General features: G+C 58.8%; 3 protein-coding genes across 16 annotated transcripts in view; 1 reads left to right on the forward strand and 2 right to left on the reverse strand.

Annotated features, from left to right (window-relative positions):
• ANKS3 (ankyrin repeat and sterile alpha motif domain containing 3) overlaps positions 1 to 10,229 on the forward strand; it is a 29,683-nt gene extending 19,454 nt beyond the window's left edge. For 3 of the 7 annotated variants that reach the window (XM_078074869.1, XM_078074874.1, XM_078074875.1), the window contains 12 exons: positions 21 to 135; positions 1,303 to 1,461; positions 3,228 to 3,365; positions 3,844 to 3,953; positions 4,244 to 4,420; positions 7,253 to 7,377; positions 7,823 to 7,964; positions 8,368 to 8,540; positions 8,895 to 8,980; positions 9,451 to 9,534; positions 9,737 to 9,828; positions 9,902 to 10,229. In XM_078074869.1, coding sequence (XP_077930995.1) covers positions 21 to 135; positions 1,303 to 1,461; positions 3,228 to 3,365; positions 3,844 to 3,953; positions 4,244 to 4,420; positions 7,253 to 7,377; positions 7,823 to 7,964; positions 8,368 to 8,540; positions 8,895 to 8,980; positions 9,451 to 9,534; positions 9,737 to 9,816 — 1,389 coding nt within the window. In that variant the 3' untranslated portion in view covers positions 9,817 to 9,828; positions 9,902 to 10,229. The remainder of the gene's footprint in view (positions 1 to 20; positions 136 to 1,302; positions 1,462 to 3,227; positions 3,366 to 3,843; positions 3,954 to 4,243; positions 4,421 to 7,252; positions 7,378 to 7,822; positions 7,965 to 8,367; positions 8,541 to 8,894; positions 8,981 to 9,450; positions 9,535 to 9,736; positions 9,829 to 9,901) is intronic. The other 4 variants (XM_078074870.1, XM_078074872.1, XM_078074871.1 and 1 more) reach the window with 4 other exon arrangements.
• Positions 10,230 to 10,476: 247 nt separating this feature from the next.
• On the reverse strand, positions 10,477 to 13,084 carry NUDT16L1 (nudix hydrolase 16 like 1). Of its 5 annotated transcripts, none has more exons than XR_004917025.2 (4): positions 12,885 to 13,084; positions 12,478 to 12,808; positions 11,601 to 11,823; positions 10,477 to 10,753 (listed from the first exon to the last, which is right to left on the reverse strand). XR_004917025.2 is itself a non-coding variant. In XM_036091292.2 (4 exons), exons 1-3 carry the CDS (start codon positions 13,032 to 13,034, stop codon positions 11,602 to 11,604), a joined length of 633 nt encoding a protein of 210 aa, XP_035947185.1. In that variant the 5' UTR covers positions 13,035 to 13,082; the 3' UTR covers positions 10,477 to 10,753; position 11,601. The 5 variants fall into 5 exon arrangements, 3 of the variants coding, with proteins under 3 accessions (XP_035947185.1, XP_035947178.1, XP_035947195.1); XR_004917024.2 differs by having other exon boundaries at positions 10,477 to 10,758; XM_036091292.2 differs by having other exon boundaries at positions 12,548 to 12,808; positions 12,885 to 13,082.
• A 2,593-nt stretch (positions 13,085 to 15,677) lies between these two features.
• MGRN1 (mahogunin ring finger 1) overlaps positions 15,678 to 21,800 on the reverse strand; it is a 54,735-nt gene continuing 48,612 nt past the window's right edge. For 2 of the 4 annotated variants that reach the window (XM_036091213.2, XM_036091222.2), the window contains 3 exons: positions 21,509 to 21,607; positions 19,247 to 19,291; positions 15,678 to 17,505 (listed from right to left, as the gene is read on the reverse strand). In XM_036091213.2, coding sequence (XP_035947106.1) covers positions 19,251 to 19,291; positions 21,509 to 21,607 — 140 coding nt within the window. In that variant the 3' untranslated portion in view covers positions 15,678 to 17,505; positions 19,247 to 19,250. The remainder of the gene's footprint in view (positions 17,506 to 19,246; positions 19,292 to 21,508; positions 21,608 to 21,800) is intronic. The other 2 variants (XM_036091197.2, XM_036091205.2) reach the window with 1 other exon arrangement.

Consider the following 21,800-nt stretch of genomic DNA (forward strand, 5'->3'; position numbering starts at 1 on the left):
GCTGTGCTTTCCTCCGCCAGGACGATTTTTCTGCCACAGGATGGACTTTTTCTGGGGACAACACGGCACTTCTGTCCCCTTGTCTCTCTTCGGTGTGGCTTTCTTCTAGACCTGCTCGCTCTCCGTGGAGACTAGGTGTGCATGAGCAAGAAGTCTCTCTGCGAGAAGAGAAATGGACGTGGCTTCTCTCCATAGGAGCGAGGAACAGGGCTGTTGGGGGTGCTCTCTGTTGTCCCACTTCTGGGGAAGGGGTGGGATTCATGTGGCTCTGTTGCCTTTGCTGACTTGTCAGGTTTGAGAGGATGTGCGGGGAGGTTCAGATTCACAGAGCTGCCTTTGCCTCGGTTAGCCCTCTTCCCTTGTCCTTTTATTCTTTATGACTCCTCCATCTTCTGCCTGGGCGGGACCACAGTCTCCTCCTGGTGGCGTAGATCCTGGACCGCATGGGAGCGAGCTGAGTGGGGAAAAGAGAAGGTGACCGGCCCGGGGTCACTGGTTTGGAACCTGCCTCAGTAACGCCCTCATTCGCAGGCAGTCACTGACCTGAGCTCTCCATTCACACCAGTCCACGGCCTGGCTCCCTTCCCGGGCCCGGGATCATTGGTGACGGACACCAGCTCTCAAGGGGGCAGTGGGATGAGGGGCTCCCTCAGCATCTGAGCCCCACTGTATCAGCCCGAGAATGAGGTCTTATCAGATGGGAGCCTTATACAAATATGGTCATGAATGTTGCCTTCTAGGTATGATGAAATAAGGAAAACTGTGAAAAGCTATAGGACGATAAGGGCTGTGATTGCGTCAAGCTCTTAAACTGTGACGGGTGGCACGCTGAGTGTTTCCCCAGACCCGGCACACACCTGCACGTGCCCCTTGTTTCCCAAGACGTGCAGGTGGAGAACAGACAGTTGAAAGAAGTTGTGACTGATATTGTGTATGTCTGTGAAGAGATGGATCTTATTTACCATCTCAACTTGGAACAAAATTTATTTCTGGTTTTAAATGTATATAATTGCTATAAAAAATTCTGGAACCCAAAGAGCGGAATAAGAATTAAGACTCCCCCATCATCACGAACTTTTTCAGTTGAGACTCATGTTTAGCAAGCTTGCTTTCTCCCCAGATCTCCCCGTGGCCCCTCTGAGCAGTGGACTGGCCCATTATTTCTAGTGATGTCCTGGGAAACAGTTTTTTATCTCCTTAATGTGAGAAGACCAATTATGACTTTATTCCCACGTACTATGAGGGTTACTAAATTAGTCCATCACTGAACAAAATGTCTTAATTCTGGTGTTTGACCCACAGACAAATTTGAAGATCTAAGCTCTTCAGATGAATCCTGCCCTGTTCCCCAGAGACAGAGGCCCTGTCGGAAGAAGGGCCTCAGCATCCATGAGGGGCCTCGAGCCTTGGCCAGGATCACAGCCATCGGACTTGGAGGCAAGATGCAGCGGCCTTGCTGTGGTGAGTGCCCCCACATCCTGCTGGCTCTTCGGCTGTGCATCCCCAACAGTTCTCGGCCTTCTGAAATGTGGGCCCTGGGGGGGGCTGCAGCTCACAGACTCAGAATTGATTACAGGGATAGAAAGACATTGATCACTGGCTAGCTTCTGGATTCATCCTTTAATTTTCCTTTCCACGGGTTATGTTACAAATAGAATTTTCTCTCCAGCAGTGGAAATACAGCAAAGCTGGGATTTCATTTATCATGTGGTAGGTCAGCTAGTGCAGAGAAAATGTTGAAGTGTGGTCTCTGCCCACTTCACCAGCTGGAGGTGGATGTGTCTCTGGGCAGGCTGTTGCTCTCTTTTCTCAAAGTGCTAGATTGGAGAACTGTCAGATCGTATACTTTGTGGGCTAGAAGTGAGTTTACTCTCCCACTGTCAGCGCCTCATGGGGAACGCAGGGGACGCTGACACTCTCGCTCTGGCCTGACCGAGTGCCCAGTCTTAAGTGTGAGTTACATCTTTGGCGTCTGTCACCCATCGGTGGTCAGGCCAGTCCTGCTGGTCTAGCAAGGTGGGTGGATGGGCCCATCTCGGGAGCCAGTACCCCTGGGCTTAGAAACCGACTTTCCCAGTCAGCGGAGACCATGCTTCGGTCAAGAATATATAAGTTACTCCATTGCCTCCCATGACCCTTGGAAGGAGTCTTAGTGCTGGATTGGGAGCTCCAGGCCTACCTTTTCCCATCAGCCACAGAGGGGTGGGCTGACTGGGCCAGTGGGGAAGCTGCCCCCAGCCGTGGTCAGGCTGCTGCTGGGTGAGAGCAGCATGCTCTGGGGCATTTGGCTGGGTGGTTCTCTTGTGAGGAGTCCATGCTGCCTGTCCCACCTGAGGTACGGTGGGGGCACACACAGGAAGACGGGTCTTACCCAGGGTGGGGGGTGGTTATTAACTTGTGTTGCTGTACAACACATGCTTTTTAAAATGGAATTTGTTCGAGTTCCCAAAGTAAACTGGCCTAAACCCATTTATACAGAAGTCTTTTTAGGCACCCACATAGGCAGAGAAACATTCACCAAAGAATGATGCCCATTGTCCCTTAGTTGTGCCATTTCATAATTTTGGTTTTCCTCTTACACCTTGTGATATTTAAATTCTCTATATGTGCGTATATTCTGTTTGCCAATGATGAAAAAACATTTTCTTGCAGGCAGATGCATTCAGAGGTTATGTAACTTGGTGTTACTGCTGTTAATCTTTAGCCCGGGGCCTCCCGCCTCCCTGCTCAGCCAGATCTGTTTAGCTGGGGCTGACTGACCCGAGCAGCAGCGCCCCCAGATGTGTGTGTTGAAAAGTCACAGGGAGCATGAAGGCTGGTGTGTGTGAGATTTCGTTCCCAGCTACGAGGACCACTTAGTGGTCTGGTTTTCCTTCGGCTCAGGAACCTGTGAACACAGCTGACCGTTTCCTGCTTTGTCCACTCGGCAAAGCGGCACATGGTGTGATGGAAGGGGCGCCAGGTCGGACTGGGCGCTGGTCCCCATCCGCGTGCTCTTGCTGTGGGACACAGACTGGTCCCCACGCCCCTCGGAGTCTTTCCTCACCTGCAGACCGCGCAGTTGGAGCCGATGGGGTAACGGCCAGCTAGATAGCAGTTTTCTTTCTGCTTGCCTGAATCCTGGGCCTTCCCTCGTGCCCGGATTCCTCTGCGGTGGTTGAATTTGGAAGGAGGAACTCTGTCCCTTTTGTGCTCACGTGGGTGTATGTCCCCCATTCTGTCCACAGAGCAGGTGCCTCTGCCGGGCTACGTCACCTTCAACAGCAGTGATGAGAACCCGCTGGAAGGGGGGGGCCTCTGCTACAGGGACGTCACCTCCCCGATCAATGAGCGGGATGTGGAGAGCAGCAGCGGCAGCAGTCGGGGTGTGTGGGGGGCCCCGTGCGTCACCCCTCTACCCACCCAGCGGGGGCACGGAACTGTGGCGGGTCCAGCCAGTGGAGAACAAGGGGGTGAAGGGTACCGCAGGGCCTGGCTTTTGTGAGGACTAAGAACGTGGCTCGGAGACGGGGGAGGTGCAGGATCTGTGGGAGTCGTTCCTAACCAGGGAAGCTCCTTGACTGGCAAGCCCTCGGGGAAATGTCTGTTCTGTTACATGTACCATTTGTTCGGGAGCTGTTGACAGAGTGTCCGCGGGGCCAGGCACTGCTCTAGATCGACGCTTGGATTTATCAGTGAACAAAACGGGCAAAGCCCCTGTCCATGTGCTAGGGCAGGAGGGCTTGGGCCGGGCATCAGAGAAGAGTGAGCTGTTTCAGGAGCTGGATGCAGTGGGTGCGGGGCTCTGGGGAGGCCCTGCAAGGGACACCTGTGGTCAGCTGCCCTTGTCTTGACTGTTGTCAGAAGAGCACGCCTTCGGCGCCAACCTGGGGGTCGGGAGGTGCAGCAGCAGCAGCGAGGGCCTGACGAGAGCCCCGGGAGTCAGCAGTGAGGCCTCTCTGGAGAGCAACGAGGTGAAGCTTCTCCTTTCTTGATCTCCCACCTCCCTCCCCTTTCTTGGTGTAGTGGGGGCTGCCTCCTCCGAGAGGGCAAGTCTGGTGACAAGGACTTCGTGCGTGTCAGACACACAATGTCCTTGGCCGCCCTCCGTGAGCAGCGACCACCGTGCAAGTCACCAAGGAAGCCTCTATGTGGCCGGTGGGGCGGTTTCCCAGCTACGGTTTGGGGACAGAGGGTAGAGTGGATGTAGCTCCATTAGCTGTGAGCCCCGTAGTGTTAACTTCAAGCACACTTCTTGCCACAGGATTCGGATCATGCCTGTAGAAGTTCGGTTCGCAAGCAAACTAAAAGTTATATGAAGACCAAGAATCGTTACAGCAACAGTGAGAGCCAGTGGCCTCCCAGCACCGGGACTTCGGGGGCAGCCTCTTCCCCGGGATCAATGCCCCAGAGCGAGAGGTCCCGCCATTCAGGACCTCAGGTAAGGCCATCTATGAAGCCAGCAGGTAGACCTCTCGTGCTCCGTGAGGCCAGGCACCGTGGAGAGCAAAGTGTGGTGATGGTTTCCCCCCAAATAATCGGGGAAGCTAGTCAGGCTGAGAGGAGTCCTAAGGGCTCCAAGTGCCAGTTGTAGGGTTTCTGTTCCATCCCTTTCCATGGGAGGGATCTGTCTCTCCCCTTGGTTTCCATACTTTACTCAGCCTCCCTGAGCCTGGGGCGGAGAAGAACAGGACCAGTCTTATGGAGCTGCTTTCAGAAGTCCGTGACAAGATACATATGAAGCAGAGAGAAAGTGGCGCTTAAGGAAATTTGCCATCTCTGTCCTCCTCGTTGTGGGTCACTCTGGCTCACCAGCTTCTTAGGGGTGATGGGTCCGGTACAGCAGATCAACTGTTTATTGACTTCTCCTGCCCTCTGTGGGCATAAGTAGTACAAAGATGAAAGAGAGAAGTACATTTTTGCCGTTTATTAAAGTCACAGCTCTGCTATTCACTAAAAGCCTGCAGTTTTGCCGGCTTCTCCTTGTGGCCCCTCCAGAGAGCTCTCTCCAGGGCCTATGTTTCCAGGCTCAGTGAACAGCTACACCTTTCAACTCCTTAAATACATGTTCATGGGAGAGTGGGTGGTGGTGGTGGTGGGATCTTAGGCTGTTTCAGAAAGTAGGTTAAGGCAAATGGCAGAGTAACAACCTTTGAAAATTTGCTCCTCCATTAAAGGCAATAAACTGGCAGAAGTGGTCAGAATAATTTTTTTCAAAACTCTGTGAATCAAGCAAAAGCTTGGAGCAACCTGGAAATGTTCATTCAAGAGAAGTGGGTGAATCCCAAAACTGCAAGCTTTGTAGCACTTTAACTCGCTTTAGTCCCATCTGCACGCTCCAGTGCCAGGGTATCTGTGACAGCCAGTGCAGGGGCTCTTTCAATGCTTCATTCTCAAATAATTGGCATTATTGGATGCATCTGATGACTCCCTAGGAGGCCATGCTTACAAAACTGTATTTGACTTGACTGAGAGCTTGTCTACCCAGTATAACAAAAGCCCTCTCCTTGGAGAATGTGTGTTGAAAATAATTAGAGGTATATGTTTTAACTTTGCAGCTGCCTGAGGTGTTGGATAATAGTTGGGGCAAATAAGATTAACCACAAAAGCTGAAAAGGAAAAGCTGGGGAATGCGATGTCCATAGGAGGTCTGTAAAGCTCTGACATATTCCTGGGAATCTGGGAGGCCACACACTTGCTCAAGGCTGTGTTGTGTGGATGGTCAGGAAAGACGTGAGAATACATCTGATGGCCTTGAGGTTCTAACAAGGAGGAAGTAAAGGCTGAGGTAGGACTGTCATCTGCCTGGCTGAGTGTCGAAGATGTGCCCCAGCCAAGCCTACAGAGCTGTGCAGCAAAGAGGGGGAGACTGACTGGTCTCTGGTATTTACGGAAATCTGTCTAGTCCTTAGCTGACCACTAAGCTAGCCGAGGAGAGACTTCTGTGGCCACATGTGAGAAAGAACACAGACTTTATCAAAAAGGCACTAAACAAATAACCTCTACAACAAGCAGCAGCAACAAGCTGTGGAGACGGAGGAGAATTCAGTCTCCAGAGCCACCACATTAAGATGTCGAATTTGAGGGGCACCTGGCTGGCTCATTTGGTGGAACATGTGACTCTTGATCTTGGGGTTGTAAGTTCAAGCCCCCTGTTGGGTGTACAGATTACTTAAAATCTTGGAAATGTCCAAATTTCAACAAGACAAGATGTGCAAAGAAAGAAACAAGGAAGTATGGCTCATAGGCCATAAAAAGTCAACAGAAGCAGTGCCTGAGGACGGCCACTGTGGGACTTACTGGACGAAGACTCTAGATCAGCTTTTCCAGATATGTCCAGTGAGCTCAAGAATACCTGTCTAGATAGAGAATATCAATAAAGTGATAGAAATAAAAATGAATCAAATAGAGATTCTGTAGGTGAAAAGTACAATGACTGAAATGAATGTTTCACGAGAGGGCTCCACAGCAGACTGGAGCATGCGGAAGGCCCCACAAACTTGATGTTGATCAATTGAGATTATCCCGTCTGAGGAGAGAATGAAGAATGAACAGAAACCCTTGAGACCCCATTAAGCAGCCAGCATACAGATAACTGGTGTTCCAGAAGGAGAGGTGGTAGAGAAGAGCACAAAAAAGTGTTTAAGAAATAGCCAGACCTTCCTACATTTGATCCAAGAAACTGTATGAACCCTAAGTAGGTTAAACTCGGGTCCACAGCTAGGCCTAAAGTAATGAAACTGTCCAAAAACAAAAGGCGAAGCTTGAAGGGAGCAAGAGAGAAGTGAGTCCTTTACACATAAGGAAACCTCCTAAGATTAACTGCCAATTTCCCATCAGAAACCATGGGACCTAGAGGACATTTGATGACCGTGTCAGAGTAATGAGAGGAGGAAAACAAAACTCCACCAAGAATGCTATATCCGAGCAAAAACTGTCCTTCCAAAGTGAAAGAGATTAAGACGGTCGCGCGGTCGCAGGTAAACAGACTCCGAGTTTGTTGCTACCGGACCCGCCCTCCAAGAAGCACTAACACCGTCCGGGCTGAAGTGGAGACAGATGGGCTAAGGCCCTCTGGACCGTCTACTCCGCCTGAGGGCACAGAGAGGAGGGGGCTGGAGCCCTTGGCGCCGGCAGCACTGTCCCACTGGGGGGGTTCGGGCACTGGCGGCACCGAGGAATGCACGCCTGGCAGGAAGGGCCCTGCGTTGCCGCAGTGCCTCTGTAGGTCCCCACCCGCCCTCTGACCCACCCTGGCTCGTCTGCCCTCCAGGACCTCGCCACGCTGCTGGAGCAGATTGGGTGTCTGAAGTACCTGCAGGTGTTCGAGGAGCAGGACGTGGACCTCCGCATCTTCCTGACTCTCACTGAGAGCGACCTGAAGGAAATTGGCATCACGTGAGTGCAGAGGGGCCGTTGGTTTCCGCCGAGCCTGAAGGGGCCAGCTTAGCTTGCAACGTCCCAAGGCTGCAGTGGAACGAGCCGTCCTGTCCGGAAGTCCGCTTACTCCCTGCAGCCAGCTGGCCTCTCCAGCCCCCCAGGCTGGCCCGGCTGTCCACTTGAGAGCTTCCCAAGGTGGTGGGAGGCCATTCACAGCCTGGCCCTGGCTGGCCTGGCCTCCCTGTTGAGTGAAAACAGCAGCAACCAGGCAGGGGAGGCCAGCCCCAACTGGGGTCACTGCTTGGAACCCTTTGTTTCTGTCATCTGTCCCAGGATCCTGGGGGCCACTCTCCCCCTTCCAAGCTGGGACCTTGCCTAGGGGACCATCTTGGTGGAAGGACGGTCCGTGGCACCTCTGCACACCCCACCGATCTGTGTACTTCTCTCAAATTCACCCCTGCAGGCTGTTTGGGCCGAAGAGGAAGATGACCTCGGCCATTGCTCGATGGCACAGCGGCGCCCGTCCCCCCAGCGATGCCCTAGAGCTGGCCTATGCTGACCGGCTCGAAGCCGAGATGCAGGAGCTCGCCATCCAGCTGCACAAAGTAGGTGGGGAGCAGGGGAGGGGCCGTGTGAGAGGGGCGTGGAGACACGGCTGCAGCAAAGGACGCAGAGAGGAGAGCGAGCAGTGGGGACAAATACCCAGGGTCAGCAGGGGAAGCAGCCGGGACAGGCGATGGGACAGCAAGGGCAGAAAGCGGTACTGTTCCTGTGCCCAAGGGGAGACGCACGGGCAGGAGTGCGGGCGGACCCAGAAGATAAAGGGAGAGGGCGAAGAATGAGCAGCCAGCACGGACGCCACCGCGCTTGGGCAGAGGCGGCTCCATCTGGAGACGGGCGTCCCCGTCCTCCGGCCCAGGGGACGGCAGAGAGCCGGGGTCGGGGGCAGCCGGCCTTGCACGCCCCCGGCTCACTTAGGCACGCGGGCTCCTGCGTCTCGCACGGCAGCGCTGTGAGGAGGTGGAGGCCATGCGAGGCCAGGTGTCGCAGGAGCAGGGACTGCGCGCCGTGCTGGAGAGCTGCCTCCTGGAGCAGGACGGCGCCCGGAAGGACGTGCACGCCCAGCTGCAGGAGACCTGGGCCCTCGCCCGGGACGCCGCTCTCATCCTGGACCAGCTGCGGTGAGTGGGCATCTGAGCTGCCCCCAGGCCCCAGCCAGACCCTGAGTCACCGATGCCTCCAGATTCTTCAACCAAGGGCTTGTTGGTAGGGCCTCTTGGGGTCACTCACTGTCGTCTTCCATTTTGTTCTGGCTCTGTCTGCAGAGCAGACCCAGGCAGCAAACAAGGCCCCGAGAATCTGCACGCTACGTGCAGCTCATCCTCTGCCTGGGTCTCGGGCCTTGAGAGCTTGCTGTGAAGGCGGAGCCCCACCTGCCACTCAGGGAGGTGGGGGTGTCTGCCGCCCCGCGGGGGCCAGGGAAGGCACTCTTGCCAGGCCGCTCCCTCACCAGCACTTGGCCTTGTGTCTGGCAGAGCCTGTCAAGCCGAGCTGTCAGCCAGAGTGAAGCAGGAGGTGTCCATCCGAGGGTCCCCCCTGGGCACAGCCCTCCCCACAGCTGGTAAGAACAGTGTCCTGGCTCAGGATTGCATAGACGCTGCCCTGGGCCCCGTGTTAGCACCTGTTCCGGCAGTTATCATACTGACACTCCACCCCCCCTCTACACCATCCCAGGCTCCAGAGTGAGGGCGCCCTGTCACCCCCATTTCCTCCCCATGGTGGGAGGCAAAAGCCCTTGGGCCCTGGCCAACTGTGCTGTCCAGGATCTGCAGTGACTTCTGCAGCCTACAGCTGGGGCTACCCCGGGGCAAGACCTCCCTGTAGGCCAGGGACCCTCACACTTTCATTCCTGGGGCCGGACCCTGACAGGGCTTTGAAGAAACAGGTGGGAGAACGTATTTTGGTATAACAAGGAGGTCACGCAGGAACCGACAGCTGGGTGGGTCCCCTGGTCGCAGCAGCTCAGGACAAAGAGGACAGGACCTGTGGTGACCACACAGACCCCAGGCCCACCTGGTTCTCTGTCCACAGACTCCAACGGCTGGCCAGGCTCCCTGCAGGCCCTGAGCCTCCCTGAGCTGTCAGGAGCATTGGAGGATCGAGTCCAGGAAATGGGTGAGTCTCCAGGAGGGCAGCCAGTGGCCTCACCCCCAGCAGGGGCCAAAAGTGGGTGAACAGGGAGAGCCCCGCCTGGTCAGCTCTGACCCCTGGGTCAGCCCTGCCCTAGCCTACCATCCCCCACGGCCACGCAGTCCTAGGCACCAACCCCCCGCCTTCTCACACTTGCAAAGCAGTAACTAACTGCTCCCGTCCTCAGGGCGAGTGCTATGCTCAGTGACCCAGAGCTTGGAGAAGCTGCAAGTGCTGAACGGGAAGGAGAACTGGCGGGAGCCTTAGCTGGGAGGGACGGTGAGTGTCCGCCAGCCCAGGCCCCGGGCTGGGAGAGCAGGGCACCCTGGGCAGCAGTGAGCTCTCCCTTCAGTCTTCCCTTTCCCTTCTCAGAATCCGACGTTGGGTGACTGATCCACCCTGAAGCTGTGTGCCTGGAAGACAGGAGCGCGGACAGCAAGCGGCTGCAGCGGGCCGGAGGATCAGGCCCCCGGAGCAGCAAGCAGGACAGGGCTGGGGCGAGGAGCGAGGCCCACACCAAGGCAGGACGAGGGCCTCTAGGGCAGAACCCGGGGGTGAGGCCCAGAGCGGGCAGGGCCACGGGGAGACAGCGGGTCCCCGTACACCGCAGGTGCCACACGGAGAGGACTGGGCACTTGGGCAGCGTATGTCATTGGCTGGAAAATAAAATGTAAGCTCTGCTGGTGAGGGGCTCCGTTCTGATCCCGCCACATGCAGTGCTGGCTGACAAAGCAAAGCCGGGCAAGGCAGGCCGAGACCCCCGTGTGCAGAGCAGGGCAGAGCGCCTGACCCCCTCCTGCTCTGCCATCCGCTTCCTGCTCTGCCATCCGCTGCATCGAGGGCTGCCTTTGCCCCGCGCCCCATCGCGTCTACAGAAGCAATCTGAAGAGTGACGCACACCCCCAAGCCCCAAGGAAGGAAGAGAGGAACAGGTACAGGTATTTTATTTACAGAAAGAAGTGCCTATGCCCGCACGTACTGGCCACTTCATCGAGGCTCTAAGGTGGAACAGACGCTCAGGCTGGGCCGGAGCACAGCTTTCCTTACCAGGCCAAGCAGGTGCTGTGGAAACTTTGTTAGCTTCACTGAGAAGTCCTTCCGGACATAGGGCCAGTGGTGACCTTCCCGTCTGTGGTGGCTCTGCGGTTGTCATTCTGCACACTCGGCCCGTGCTTCCATACCATGTCCTGGAGCTGCCTGCAGCCTGTGCTGGGAATGCAGAAAGGGAGGCTCGCAAAGCAAAGAGCAGGGAGCTCAGCCCTGGAGCAGGCGTAGGGCCCAGAGAGGCCTGAAGCTGGCAGTCCCACAGCAACCCCAGGGAGGCGGACGCCACCTCCCCCTGGGACAGGAGGCCCGTATCAGCTCCACGCTGAATGGACCCCAGCACTCTTGGGCCTGGCTCCTGCCCTTAAGTCCTTGGGTAGTGGGAGAAGCCCCCCACCCCCCACCCCCGGGGTGCACTCAGCCCCAGGCCTGTGGCTGGGACCAGAGAACACACAGAGCAGCCGAGAATGGACTTTCCTGTCCTTTCTCTTTCAACAACTTCAGCTCGGCCTCATGGCCCCAACTAACCTTAGGGACCAAGCCCCAATGGGGTAAAGGGGCTTCAAAGCCTCACTCCCAGTTCACACACCATAGAAAAAACTAAGGCTAACCACCACCAAAAGTAACAGTACAACATTCTAAGCTGAGCCAGCTCTTCTCTCAGCCCTGGGGCTGGCTGGTGACAGGACTCAAGGCATGCTCCACAAGAATAAAGGGACTTCTCGATGGTCTGTGTGTCTACCTACCCACCTGGATGAATGGGGGATACCTCCACCAACCTGAATCTCATGTGGAGAGTTTGCACCTTGGGGTAGGAGAAAATGTGCTGAGCCTGGAAAGCCAGGCCATCTACTGACCAGGGTGGGCTCCCAGTAACCCAGCCACCACCCGGTAGCTGCTCAGGGCAGCGGAGAGGAGTTGTGAACACACACAGGAGGAGATACGTCTCCTAGGAGTTCAGGGCACAGAACCAGGGGAGGGCAAGAGACACGCTGCATAGACTCAACCTCAGGAGGAAGACGGGAGGAGCTTCTCCAGTGCTTTCTTCTGCTTCTCAGTGGCAGCGGCCAAAGCCTCAGCCAGTTTCTCTTCGGGCATCATGTTGAGCACCTTGAGAGCGAAGAGCAGCTGGTACTTGGCAGTGCTGGTAAAGGCGTTGCTCAGGAAGTTGGGAAAGCCACCGACTCGGTCCTTTTGGGTGTAAAGTGGGACGCGCACAAGCCCCAGCACCTGCACAGAGAGGAGACCGGAGTGGGATCAGGCCCCCACACCAATGGTGCAGCCCTAGCAGGAGGAGCCTATGAGCTGCTAGGCCAGGGGAAGGGCAGCCAGGTTGCGAAGGCTGTAATGCGAGACCCGGGCAGGGTCTGGTGAGGCGGAAGCCAGCCATACCCTTGGAGCAGTGCAGCCCCTCTACTCCCCAGGCAAGTTTCAAAGCTGACCCCATGCACCCATGACCACCCTTGGCACTCTCAAGTCCCAGCTCCCATCCGCTGGCACGAAGCCCCCAGTTCATACCCCATGCTCCCCCTTCCACGGGTGAATCCCAAACATCCCAAGTAGGACTCCCCGCCCCTCCAGACTATAAAACCCACAGACCCTAAGAGCCTTCATCACCCCAACCGTGAGATCCAGCCCACGAACCAGCCCTAGTTTCCCACCTCCCCAGAAGGCACCACCCCATCCCATCCTCCCACCGATCCCACTCCCCGCTCCCAGGATTGGCAATGGCAGGCAGCAAGGCAGATGGAACACAGCCCCGAGGGAACCCCAGCCCCGGGCCCCTCGCTCCCACACCTGCCCCCAGTTCCCTCTCCCCACCCGATGCTGGAGACAGCGACACCCACCCAGCCCGGCCAGGGGACCCTCAGGGGGACGTGTTACCCATCGGTGCCTTCCACGGAGCCAGAGCCAAACCCCGGGGCGGGGGGCGGGGCCCGGGCGGCGGCCCCACCTCCAGGCCGTGGTCGCGCGAATGCACCGCGCTGATCTCCACAGCGTGCAGCTGCTCCAGCGTCAGCTGCCGTGCGTACAGGTGCGCCACGACGCGGTGCGGGCCCTCGGTCAGGTGCGAGCTCAGATAGTCGGCCTCCGTGAGGCGCAGGCAGCCTAGGCCCAGGCCCAGCACCCGGTTCAGACCGTCCTCCAGAGACCAAAAGCGCCGGTCCACGAAGCCCCCGGGAAAACCCAGCAGCCCGTCGAAGCGCATCTGCATCTGCAAGGGAGGGCCGGGTCACGGGCGCGGGGTGCGAGCGGCGTCCCGTCCCCCGCCCGCCCACCCGCGTCCTCACCAGCACCGAGAAGCGCATGGGGATGCGGCCGAAAAGCTGCCCGGGGTTGGCGGCGTACAGCATGGCGTGGCACGAATGGCTCCAGCCCGGCCCCAGGCGCATAGCCTCCACCCGGCTGATCTGCTTCAGCTCCGGCACCGCCGCCGACATCTTGACACTGCCCCGCCGCGGCTGGGGCACCGCTCCTTAAGTGCATGCGCGGGCCCGCCCCCGTCGGGCCTGGCCAATCTGAAGGCGGGCCCGCCCTTAGGCCCGCCCCTCCACCAATTGCCGACGCCCATCGGGGCCGAGCCCTTCGCGGCGCTCCGTCGCGTCGTTGAGGCGCAGAAGGGGCGTGTGCAAAAGGAGGGGGCTGCGCGCAGCCCCGCCCACGGCCCTCGAGAACCACGACGCCCAGGAGGCACTGCGCCCGGGCCGAGCTCTCCCGAGACGAGCGGGGCCTCGGGGCCCTCGGGCGGGCGCTGCTTCCGGGCTGGGGCTCCGACTGCCCACAACGAGTCCTATGTCTTCCCCCAACGCCTCCCTGGGAGCGCCGCCCCGCAGGCTTCACACTACCAGCTCCCGCCTCGCTCCCCGGCCGGCGCCTCCCAGAGGAGGGCTGCGCGGAGCCCCGCGACCGGAGGTTACGACCCTTCCCTGCACGCGCGCCAGCCAAGCACTCCTATCCAAGGTCACTGCCGGTCAGCGCGACTCCAGAAGAGCAAGGAAAGCAGGGCCCGGCAGAGCTCCGGCTGCCCCCCCAGTCCACGCACAGCCCCTGGGGCTCCTAGACCCAGCCTGCTGGGGGAGGAAGTACCTTACATCCGAGCCCAGCATCCCAAGTGTCCTCCCAGTCAGACACCATATGCCAGGTTCGGGTGGAGGAAATGGGGTCTCCCCCATTTACCAAGGAGAAACTTGGGACACAGAGCAACAGGACTTGCCTTAAGGGCACCCAGCAGTTGGTGCCAGAGCCAGGATCCCACCCTGTCTCCTCCCGTGTCCACAACAGAAAAACTCCTTTCACAGAGAGGGCCTGAAGTACTTACCCCGAGTCTGCTGGAGAAGGAAGTCGCTGGGGCTCGGGAACACGGGAAGCAGTGTCCCAAGAGGGAGCACTGGGGCTCCTCGGAATCCTGCAATGGGGCCACTCACTCCACTGGTTGACCCAAACTCCATTCTCCTCCCACAGTGGGCACGGATTTAATGAGCGAAGGAACCGCCACCTGCACTCACAGGATGGGCGCCCCAGCCACAGCCTTGGAGAACCGCGTGCAGTGAGCGAGGGCAAGCGCTGTGGCGGAGAAGGCTGCCCTAAGCAGGGCTGAGGAGAGGAGAGCAGGGGCAGAGGGCTGGCAAGGGGTTGGTAGGACCCACTAGACACTCATTCACACAGTTGAGTCCGTGCCAGTACTCTCAGAAATGGGGAATAAGGATCCAAAGAGGCAGGCTCTGTCCCCAGCCATGGCCTCTCCCGGGGGTCAAGACTCAGAAGGGGCAACCACAACTGGCAGGGAGAAGCCAGATTCCAGGGCAAGTAACCGTGTCTGAAGAGAGATCAACGAGGGGAAGGGCCCATCCCGAGACGGACGACATCTCCAGGCCACAGGCGGCCACGTCTCCATGACCCAAACCCAGGGCTGGGGGAAGGGGGGAGGAAGGGGGCACAGAGGAAAGGTACCCCACGCCCCCAACCCCTCCCTGACACAGGATGTTAACACAATTCCATTGGCAAAAGTGTGGAGGGAGATCCAGCGCAGCCCATGCAAGAACTCGTCTGACACGGAACACCTTTCTACCCACCCTGGGACCATGCCAGACCCAAACATGACAGCCGCTGCAGGGCTGAGGATGGCAGGCCTGCCACGGGGCATGGACTAGCTAGCTGAGAACGCTGATCTCACCAGTAAGCACCTGAGTCAGAGGGGACCTGAGGAGGCAGCATGGGGCCAGTGCTGCCTGGGAGCTCTGGGGCGCTAGAGCCTTTCCCTACTGGGAGGCCGCCCGCCGGGCAGGGAAGCCGGGCAACCAAACCTGGCCCTCTAATCCATTCCCCACGACAGCTGTGGAGAGTTGCTGCCCTGTGTAAAAACCTGACTGTTCTCAGAATAAAACTGTCCCTACAAGGTCCTGAGGCATCTGCACCCCACCAACACCCCTCGATTCTGACGCTCCAGCAACCAGAGCCACGAGGGCTTCTTTCTGCTCAGGGGTCATACCAGACTCACTCTGGCCCCAGGGCCTTTGTCGGCACCGGGAGGGCTCAGCTGAAACTCCCCTCAGAGAGGCCCTCCTCCGCCACAGGTTAAATCAAGTACTCCATGGAGCTCCACCTGGTCACCAGCTGACTCTTCCAACAGTCACCCAACCTGGGAAGATTCGGATTACTTGCACAGTGTCCCAGTGCCTAGAACACAAACTCCCCGGGCCGGGGCCATGCAGGTCTGGGCCCCCTCCAGCCCCAGCACGGTAGGTGCTCAGTAAGTATCTGAGGGACGGATCGGCAGTGAAGACGGGGATTGCTCCGGCGCTCAGAAGACGAGCCCCGTCCCCAGAGTCCGCTTCACTCCAACCCAGAATCAGCACAATGACGGCCACGGTTGTAATAAACAGCAGCTCGCGCGCCTCACGTACTACCTCATGCGCTCTCGCCCTCTTGGAAGTCACGTGCCATTAACAACTCGCGCACACAGACGTGCTCACGCTGCGGTGGCGGTGTCCAGAGCTGCCTGGAGCCACTCCGCTGTCCTGCCTCCAGACCAAGAAGCAGCTGAGGTCCCTCGGTGCAATGCGCAGAGGAAGGAGCGGACAAGGTATTGCTGCATGATTTTATTACTATAAATATACAGTAAAAACGAACAGAAACTAGCCAATCAGAGTACATCAAATGATAGCACATGTAAGTCCAAGACAGGCCAGTCTGCATCCCGGCCTTCAAACAGAGCACTGGCACCAATACCAACGGGCGACAGGCCGGGGTTGGCAGGTCGGGAGCAGGAAGGGGAGGGAGGGAGGGAGGCAGCCAGGCTGCGTGCGCGCGTGCCTGCACTTCTCTGTGTGCACGCTGGCATTCGCGCGGGCTTGAGCACACAGCAGGCAGCAGGGGAGGGCCGGGGAGGGCCGGGGAGGGCCAGGGAGGGCAGGGAGTCAAGTGGCTGGGAAAAGCTGGCCTGCGCACGGCCGAGAGCTGTGTGTAGGGCAGCGCTCTGCTCACAGGCTCAACTGGAGAGAAGACGAGTCCTCTACTGCTGGATTCTCTCCTGAGCACCCTGTGGGGCGAGCCACAGGGAGGGTGCTGGGGCGGGGGCCAGGGCTTTGCACACACAGGCCGGCTGGGCCACAGGGCTCTGTGGACTGCTGCTGGCTGCCCCAGAACCGTCCTTCCCAGGACAGCTCCTCAGGAAGTGGGCCGCGCTGCACCCCCCACCCCAGACCAGGACAGTGTTCCCACCTCAGGGAGCTGCACAGAACCCAACCACCCGGCTCAAGGTCCCTGCTGGGCAGCTGTCACCCTGGACCACCAGGGCTGGATGCCCCCTTTGCCTTGCTGTTGACCAGAAAGTTTTGCTTTAAAAAAAAAAACGAGGTCACCTTAGACGGGATCTGCCATGTGCGTCCCCCAGGCAGGTCCACTACAGGGACCCCAGACAGAACAAGTCAAAGAGAAACCAAGGGACACTTCAGTGGCCAAGAGGGAGCAGGGAAGCTGCTCAGATCCCTCCCTGGGGAAGTGGGCAGCAGCTAGCCCAGCGGAAGCCCCTGCACCTGCAGGGACCTGCCATGTGAGCAAAGCCGCTTCAGAGAAGGTGCAGGGTCGAGAGAGGGGCCACCGGTCTCTGTCTGCTGCCTCTGCTCCCGAGGGCAGACCCAGCCCCCAGCCCCCAGGGGGAGGGGGGAGCTGTGGGAGGCAGCCCGCCGCCCCCCCCCGCCCCGGCCTGGACCAGGAAGGGGAAGAAGCAGCAGAGGGTGCGAGCAGCAAGAGCTGGGCTGCCAAGGACACACGCGCACGTGGGGCAGGGGACAGGCACTGTTTCCTTCATTGACCATGACTCAGACCCCACTTCCTTTCCTCCTCGGCCAACAAGGTCCCTATAATATCTCCTATGAAGATACCACCTCACCCACCAACACACTTTTCTTCGGAGAATTTGTGAGTTCTTGGGATGTCGAGTCCCCAGTAGCTAGGATGCTGCGAGAAGCTGGTCCAGGCTGCACGTGGGTGGTCAGGCCCCAGTCCCAGCCATTTAGCCAATGGGGCGTTTGGGGGAAACCCCAGAGCTCAGAGCCCAGAACAGAAAGCTGCCGTCCTTCATCTTGTACCATTTACAAATACATCGACTGTAGAAAAAGGAATTTGTCAGAGGAGACAGTCCACTGTGCTCTTCAATCAAGGGTCGTGTGGCCCCTCAGAACCAGTGGCCACGCAGAGCGTGCAAGACAGGAGAGGCCAGGGGTCACGCTGGAATCCGGTGGCCCCTCGGCAAAGTCTGGGGAGCTAAGGGCTCCATGCTGCCAGCCTGGCCAGGCTCTCAGAGTGGGGTCAGCTCAGTGGCCCCAGGGTCAGGACTGGGGCCACTGAGCACAGGCCGGGGCGGGCCAGTGGTACGGAGGCTGTGGGGCGTCTCCATGGAGGTGGACCATCCTGCAGGCAGGAGCAGAGGGCGAAGCGGTCATGCGTGGCCGAGTCACCCACCTCACCCATCAGGCTCAGTTTCCACCAACCATGAGCCTCCCGCAGAGGGCAGGGCCACCCAGAGACCTGGAACTCCAGCCCCAGGAGAGTAAGGAGGGGCCTGTCTCTCTTGGAGCACATCCCAGGCAACAGCACCAGCTGATGCCCCAGAACAGAATGCAACGGGACGCCGTGGGCTCCCGCCTCCTGGGGTCTCCTCGCTCACCTCCTCCCTCGCCCAGGCCCCGCTTCCTGGGATCTGACTAGCCGCTGTCCTTCGCTACTGAATTACACCAGGACTCAGTCAAGCCCAGGCAGAGGGGGAGTGGACTTGGACCTGGGGGCATCTCTGTGCTCAGAGCAGCCCCCGGAGTCCCGCCCTGCCTTCTTCAGGGGCCTTTTCCGCCGTGATCACACTGTTGCCTCCCGATGCCATAAGGCGCTCTGTCCCTGGACCGAGTGAGCCCCCCGGGGGCCGGTGCTGGAGCTGTGACCCAGGCCTGCAGCAGCCAGTGACCGGCAGGACTGGCAGAGCCGCAGAGGCACCGGACACGGGCTCCACCGGACAGCCTTCAAATCACAAACCAAGGAGTGCGTCTGCCCCCTGTCACCCATGACACAGTCCCTGAAGTGGAGGAACTGATTTCTTAGGATCTGTGGCTTCGCGCGGGGCGTCAGCTCTGCTATGCAGCCCGCAGGCAAAATATAGCTCCCTGGAGCTCAGCCTGACAGCCTGACCCCTGTGCATTTTCTACTTCTGGAGGTTTCAGATCACAGCACTCAACATCCACTGACATGGAGACCAGGGCCAACTTTATAAAAGTGTTGGGCCCTACTTCAACAGAGGGAAAGATTCATCAGAAGAAACATTCAAGAAGAACAAGAAAGGTTTGTGCAAGGACGTAAAGGCAGCTGTCAAAACGAGCGGACAGACCCCGAAGCTGAGGACAGCTGGCCAGGAGGAAGGCCGTACACCAGCCTGGGGCACATGTCCCCGCAGGGGCTGCCGGGCCCTCGCTGCAGGATGGGCCGGGAGTCCTGCTGGAGCGCTCCACCCCACACGCATCTGGGAAAAGTCGGGCCACCAAAGGCACCGGGTTCTCCCACCACCAGACTTCCCAGAGCTGCTACCGTCATGTGAAGAAGGGGAAGAAGGTTCTAATCGCATTCGCTTGTTTGGGTGGTGGCACTCTTGGAACGATCTTCCATAAACAATCGTTTGGCAAGGTCACCCAGGTAGAAGGCATCCCCCAATCAGGGTGGAGGTCAACCGCACATGGCCTCCTAACGGACTGACTTCAGCCTGTGCTGGTGTTCCGGAAGTTCCATACATAGGCCGGGGGACAGGTCAGTCAGCAGCAACAGGGGGATCTCAGCAAGGGCTAAGTCACCTTCCTGGGGCCCTAAAGGCTAAAAAAGCCTGGCTGGGCCGCCTAGTCCAGACAGAAAATGCTCTGGCTCCAAAAGTAGGCCAATGGCAGACCCCCTGGGACCACCTCTTAGGGGCAAAGGTGTAGCACGTTTGGAGAGCTCTGGATTCAGAATCCAGGACCCCAGGGAAGACATGGATGTGGAGAAGGCCAGAAAAGGGCAAGGAACCCCCAGGGAAGAAGCAGGAGAGGGAGAGGCAGCTGGGGAGGTCCTCAGTCCGGCACTGTCAAGGATGCCCCCTCAGAGCCACCCCACAACATGGATGAAGGCGATCACGTACCAGCTTACTCCTCTATACCAACAGAGCAGGAGTCAGGCCCCAGGGCTGTGCAGAGGAGGAGAGAGATGGAAGCTCAGTTAGCAAAGCACTCAGACAGACCAGCACATTCCGCAGCAAATGCACTGCTTTAGGACAAGATTCCCCGGCGCGGGGCGGGGGGGGGGAACCGGACGAAACGCCCACACAGACTCGTGCTAAAACAAAGGAGAACAAAGCACTGGGCCACAGTCCAACGCAGAGGCACTCAGCCCAGGGAAGCACGCACAGGGCAGGGGCAGGGGCAGGGGCCGGGCCGGGCTCACCTCGAGGAAGGCGGTGCCCAGGGGGCCCCCACCCTACAGGGCTGCCCGAGTCTAGCTTTCCGACATGGATTTGCCCGGCCTCCTTATCATCCCCCTATCAACACTATGGACACGAAGCTTCACTACATTGTGCCGTCCCTCTAGGGGACAGTTATGCAGCTTCTGTAAAGAATGAAGACACCCGTGGGCATGTCCCCGTTCTTGAACACAGCCCGATGTGAAAGATGTTTAGCATCTCGGCTAAGCGAGAGCCAGCAGCAGGACAGAAGGTGCTGGCTCGGGAATAAAGGAAGACAGGTACATATATGCTTATAAAGGTGTGCACATCTGTGAGGACCCCACGTGGGGGGCAGCCCCCGGGTGCTCACGGCGCTGCTCAGGGCACAGCGTGCACACCCTGGTGGGGCGCGGGCCCCAGAGCCGCAGCACCCCCCCCCCCCCCGGCTCCTCACGCTCCGGGGCTGGATTCAGGCTTCTGATGCCCCAAACACGGATTTCAGCCTCTCCTTTACCACCTCCACAGCCAACTTGCCCCCCGCCCCATCTGTGGAGCTGAAGCAGGCCACGTCACCGGCCCGGGGTTGGGGGGTGAGAGAGCCACAGAGCCTGCTGTCCCCTGTCCTGACCTGCAGACATCGCGGGGCAGGCGGCCGGCACTGCTGGGTGGGGTCAAGGTGTCCCTTCACCCACAGGATCACAACTCTCACTCATGCTTCTAGGAAGTCCCTCTCCGGGCTCTCCCCATCCCCCCAAGCTTGTAATTATAAGGAAATCCTTGAAGTTCCTTGAAAGAACTTACTGGAATTCTGTGTTACTCTATGGAACGCTGGTCCTAAACATGGCTTTCACCCACGGTTTCTCTTTGGGTAGGCGCACGAGTGCTGACGGCACTTACTACCCTGCCCTTCCTACCCCTGGTAACCATGCCACTCTCTGGGCTAACTGGACCCTCTGTCTGCACAGGACACTGCTTGTCCAGATGCTGGTGCGGGCGGGACAAGACACCTCCAAACCAAAGCACATCACAGCCAGGCCCGATGCACAGGTCGGTTCACCAAGAACTGGGGCAGGCAGGGGGCAAAGGTGCTTCCTAGCCACGTGGCAGGAGCCGGACTTTGAGGGCATCGTGGCTATTTGATTTTGGACCCTCAGATGGTATCTTAGCAGGCAGCAGGCACCAGTCTCTGAGAGCCCCCAACTCCTGTCCCCCATCTTTGGAGCCCAGAACTTAAAGCTGAGGATCTTGACCCAGAGGAGCAGAGAGCAGAGGAGTTGGAGGCAGGGGACAGAGCCTTTGGAAAAGGGGGGCAAAGAAGCAAGACCCCTCCCCCACTGCCCTTGGGGCTTGCAGGTGCCCGGCACCCCACCTGTCCACCCAGCCCTGGCCTGCGATGCGCCGCTTCACCTGGGCCTTGTGAGCGCTTGTCAGCCCCTCAGGCAGGTGGCAGAGGACTGGTGGCCAGCGTCAGGCCTGGGGCACGCAGGTGGCTTTCTGTGTGTCACTCCCTGGGGCAGAGGCCCTGCTGTTGAGGCACCCAAACAGGGCCTGCTGGGCCCACGGGTGAAGTAGGTGTGGGAGATTCCAGCGGGGCTAGAGCTGCCTACCGGGCTCCGAGCAAAAGATGGATGGAAAGAAGGACCATGTCCTTGAACAAGAAGCCCTTCCTGCCTTCCAGATCCTGAGCTGGCTCCGGGTGTGAAGGGGCCTCACGCACAGGCCCTGCACCAGAGAGCAAGGGGCTGCAGGGGGGTGACTGTGGAGCCAGGGCCGGGCTGTGCTTTGGGGTCAAAAGAAGGAGTGTGAGTAGCGCCAGGGAGAGAGACCTGGGCTCCTGACAGGCCAGCCGCTCCCCGAGCAGTCAGACCAGATCCCTAGCTCCATGGGGACAGTCAGCGCAAGTTCCATGCGGACGGTGACAGTATACCACCCCCCCACACACACACTGCCGAATGCTCTTACCTGGCAGGTAGATATCGGCCGGCAGGCGGGGCTGGCCATGGCTGCAGGGCTCAGGGCTGCCGTCCTGCAGGACGTTCTCGATGGACGGCACTCGGCTCCCTGCAGAGGAAGGGGCAGGTCAGAGGCCCAGAGGCGGAAGGTGGCCACTGTCCCTCTGGTCAGGACCCCCAGGAGCCTGTCTTTCCTCCCTGAGGGCTCTGCAGCCACTGCGGCCCAGACCCCACCCTGACTCCCTCCTCCGCCCTCTAGGCCTGAGAGGCCGACGTTTGCTTTTCTTTACTACCCTTCTCAC

Source organism: Halichoerus grypus, chromosome 6 (assembly GCF_964656455.1).
Source record: "Halichoerus grypus chromosome 6, mHalGry1.hap1.1, whole genome shotgun sequence".
NCBI classification, from domain to species: domain Eukaryota; kingdom Metazoa; phylum Chordata; class Mammalia; order Carnivora; family Phocidae; genus Halichoerus; species Halichoerus grypus.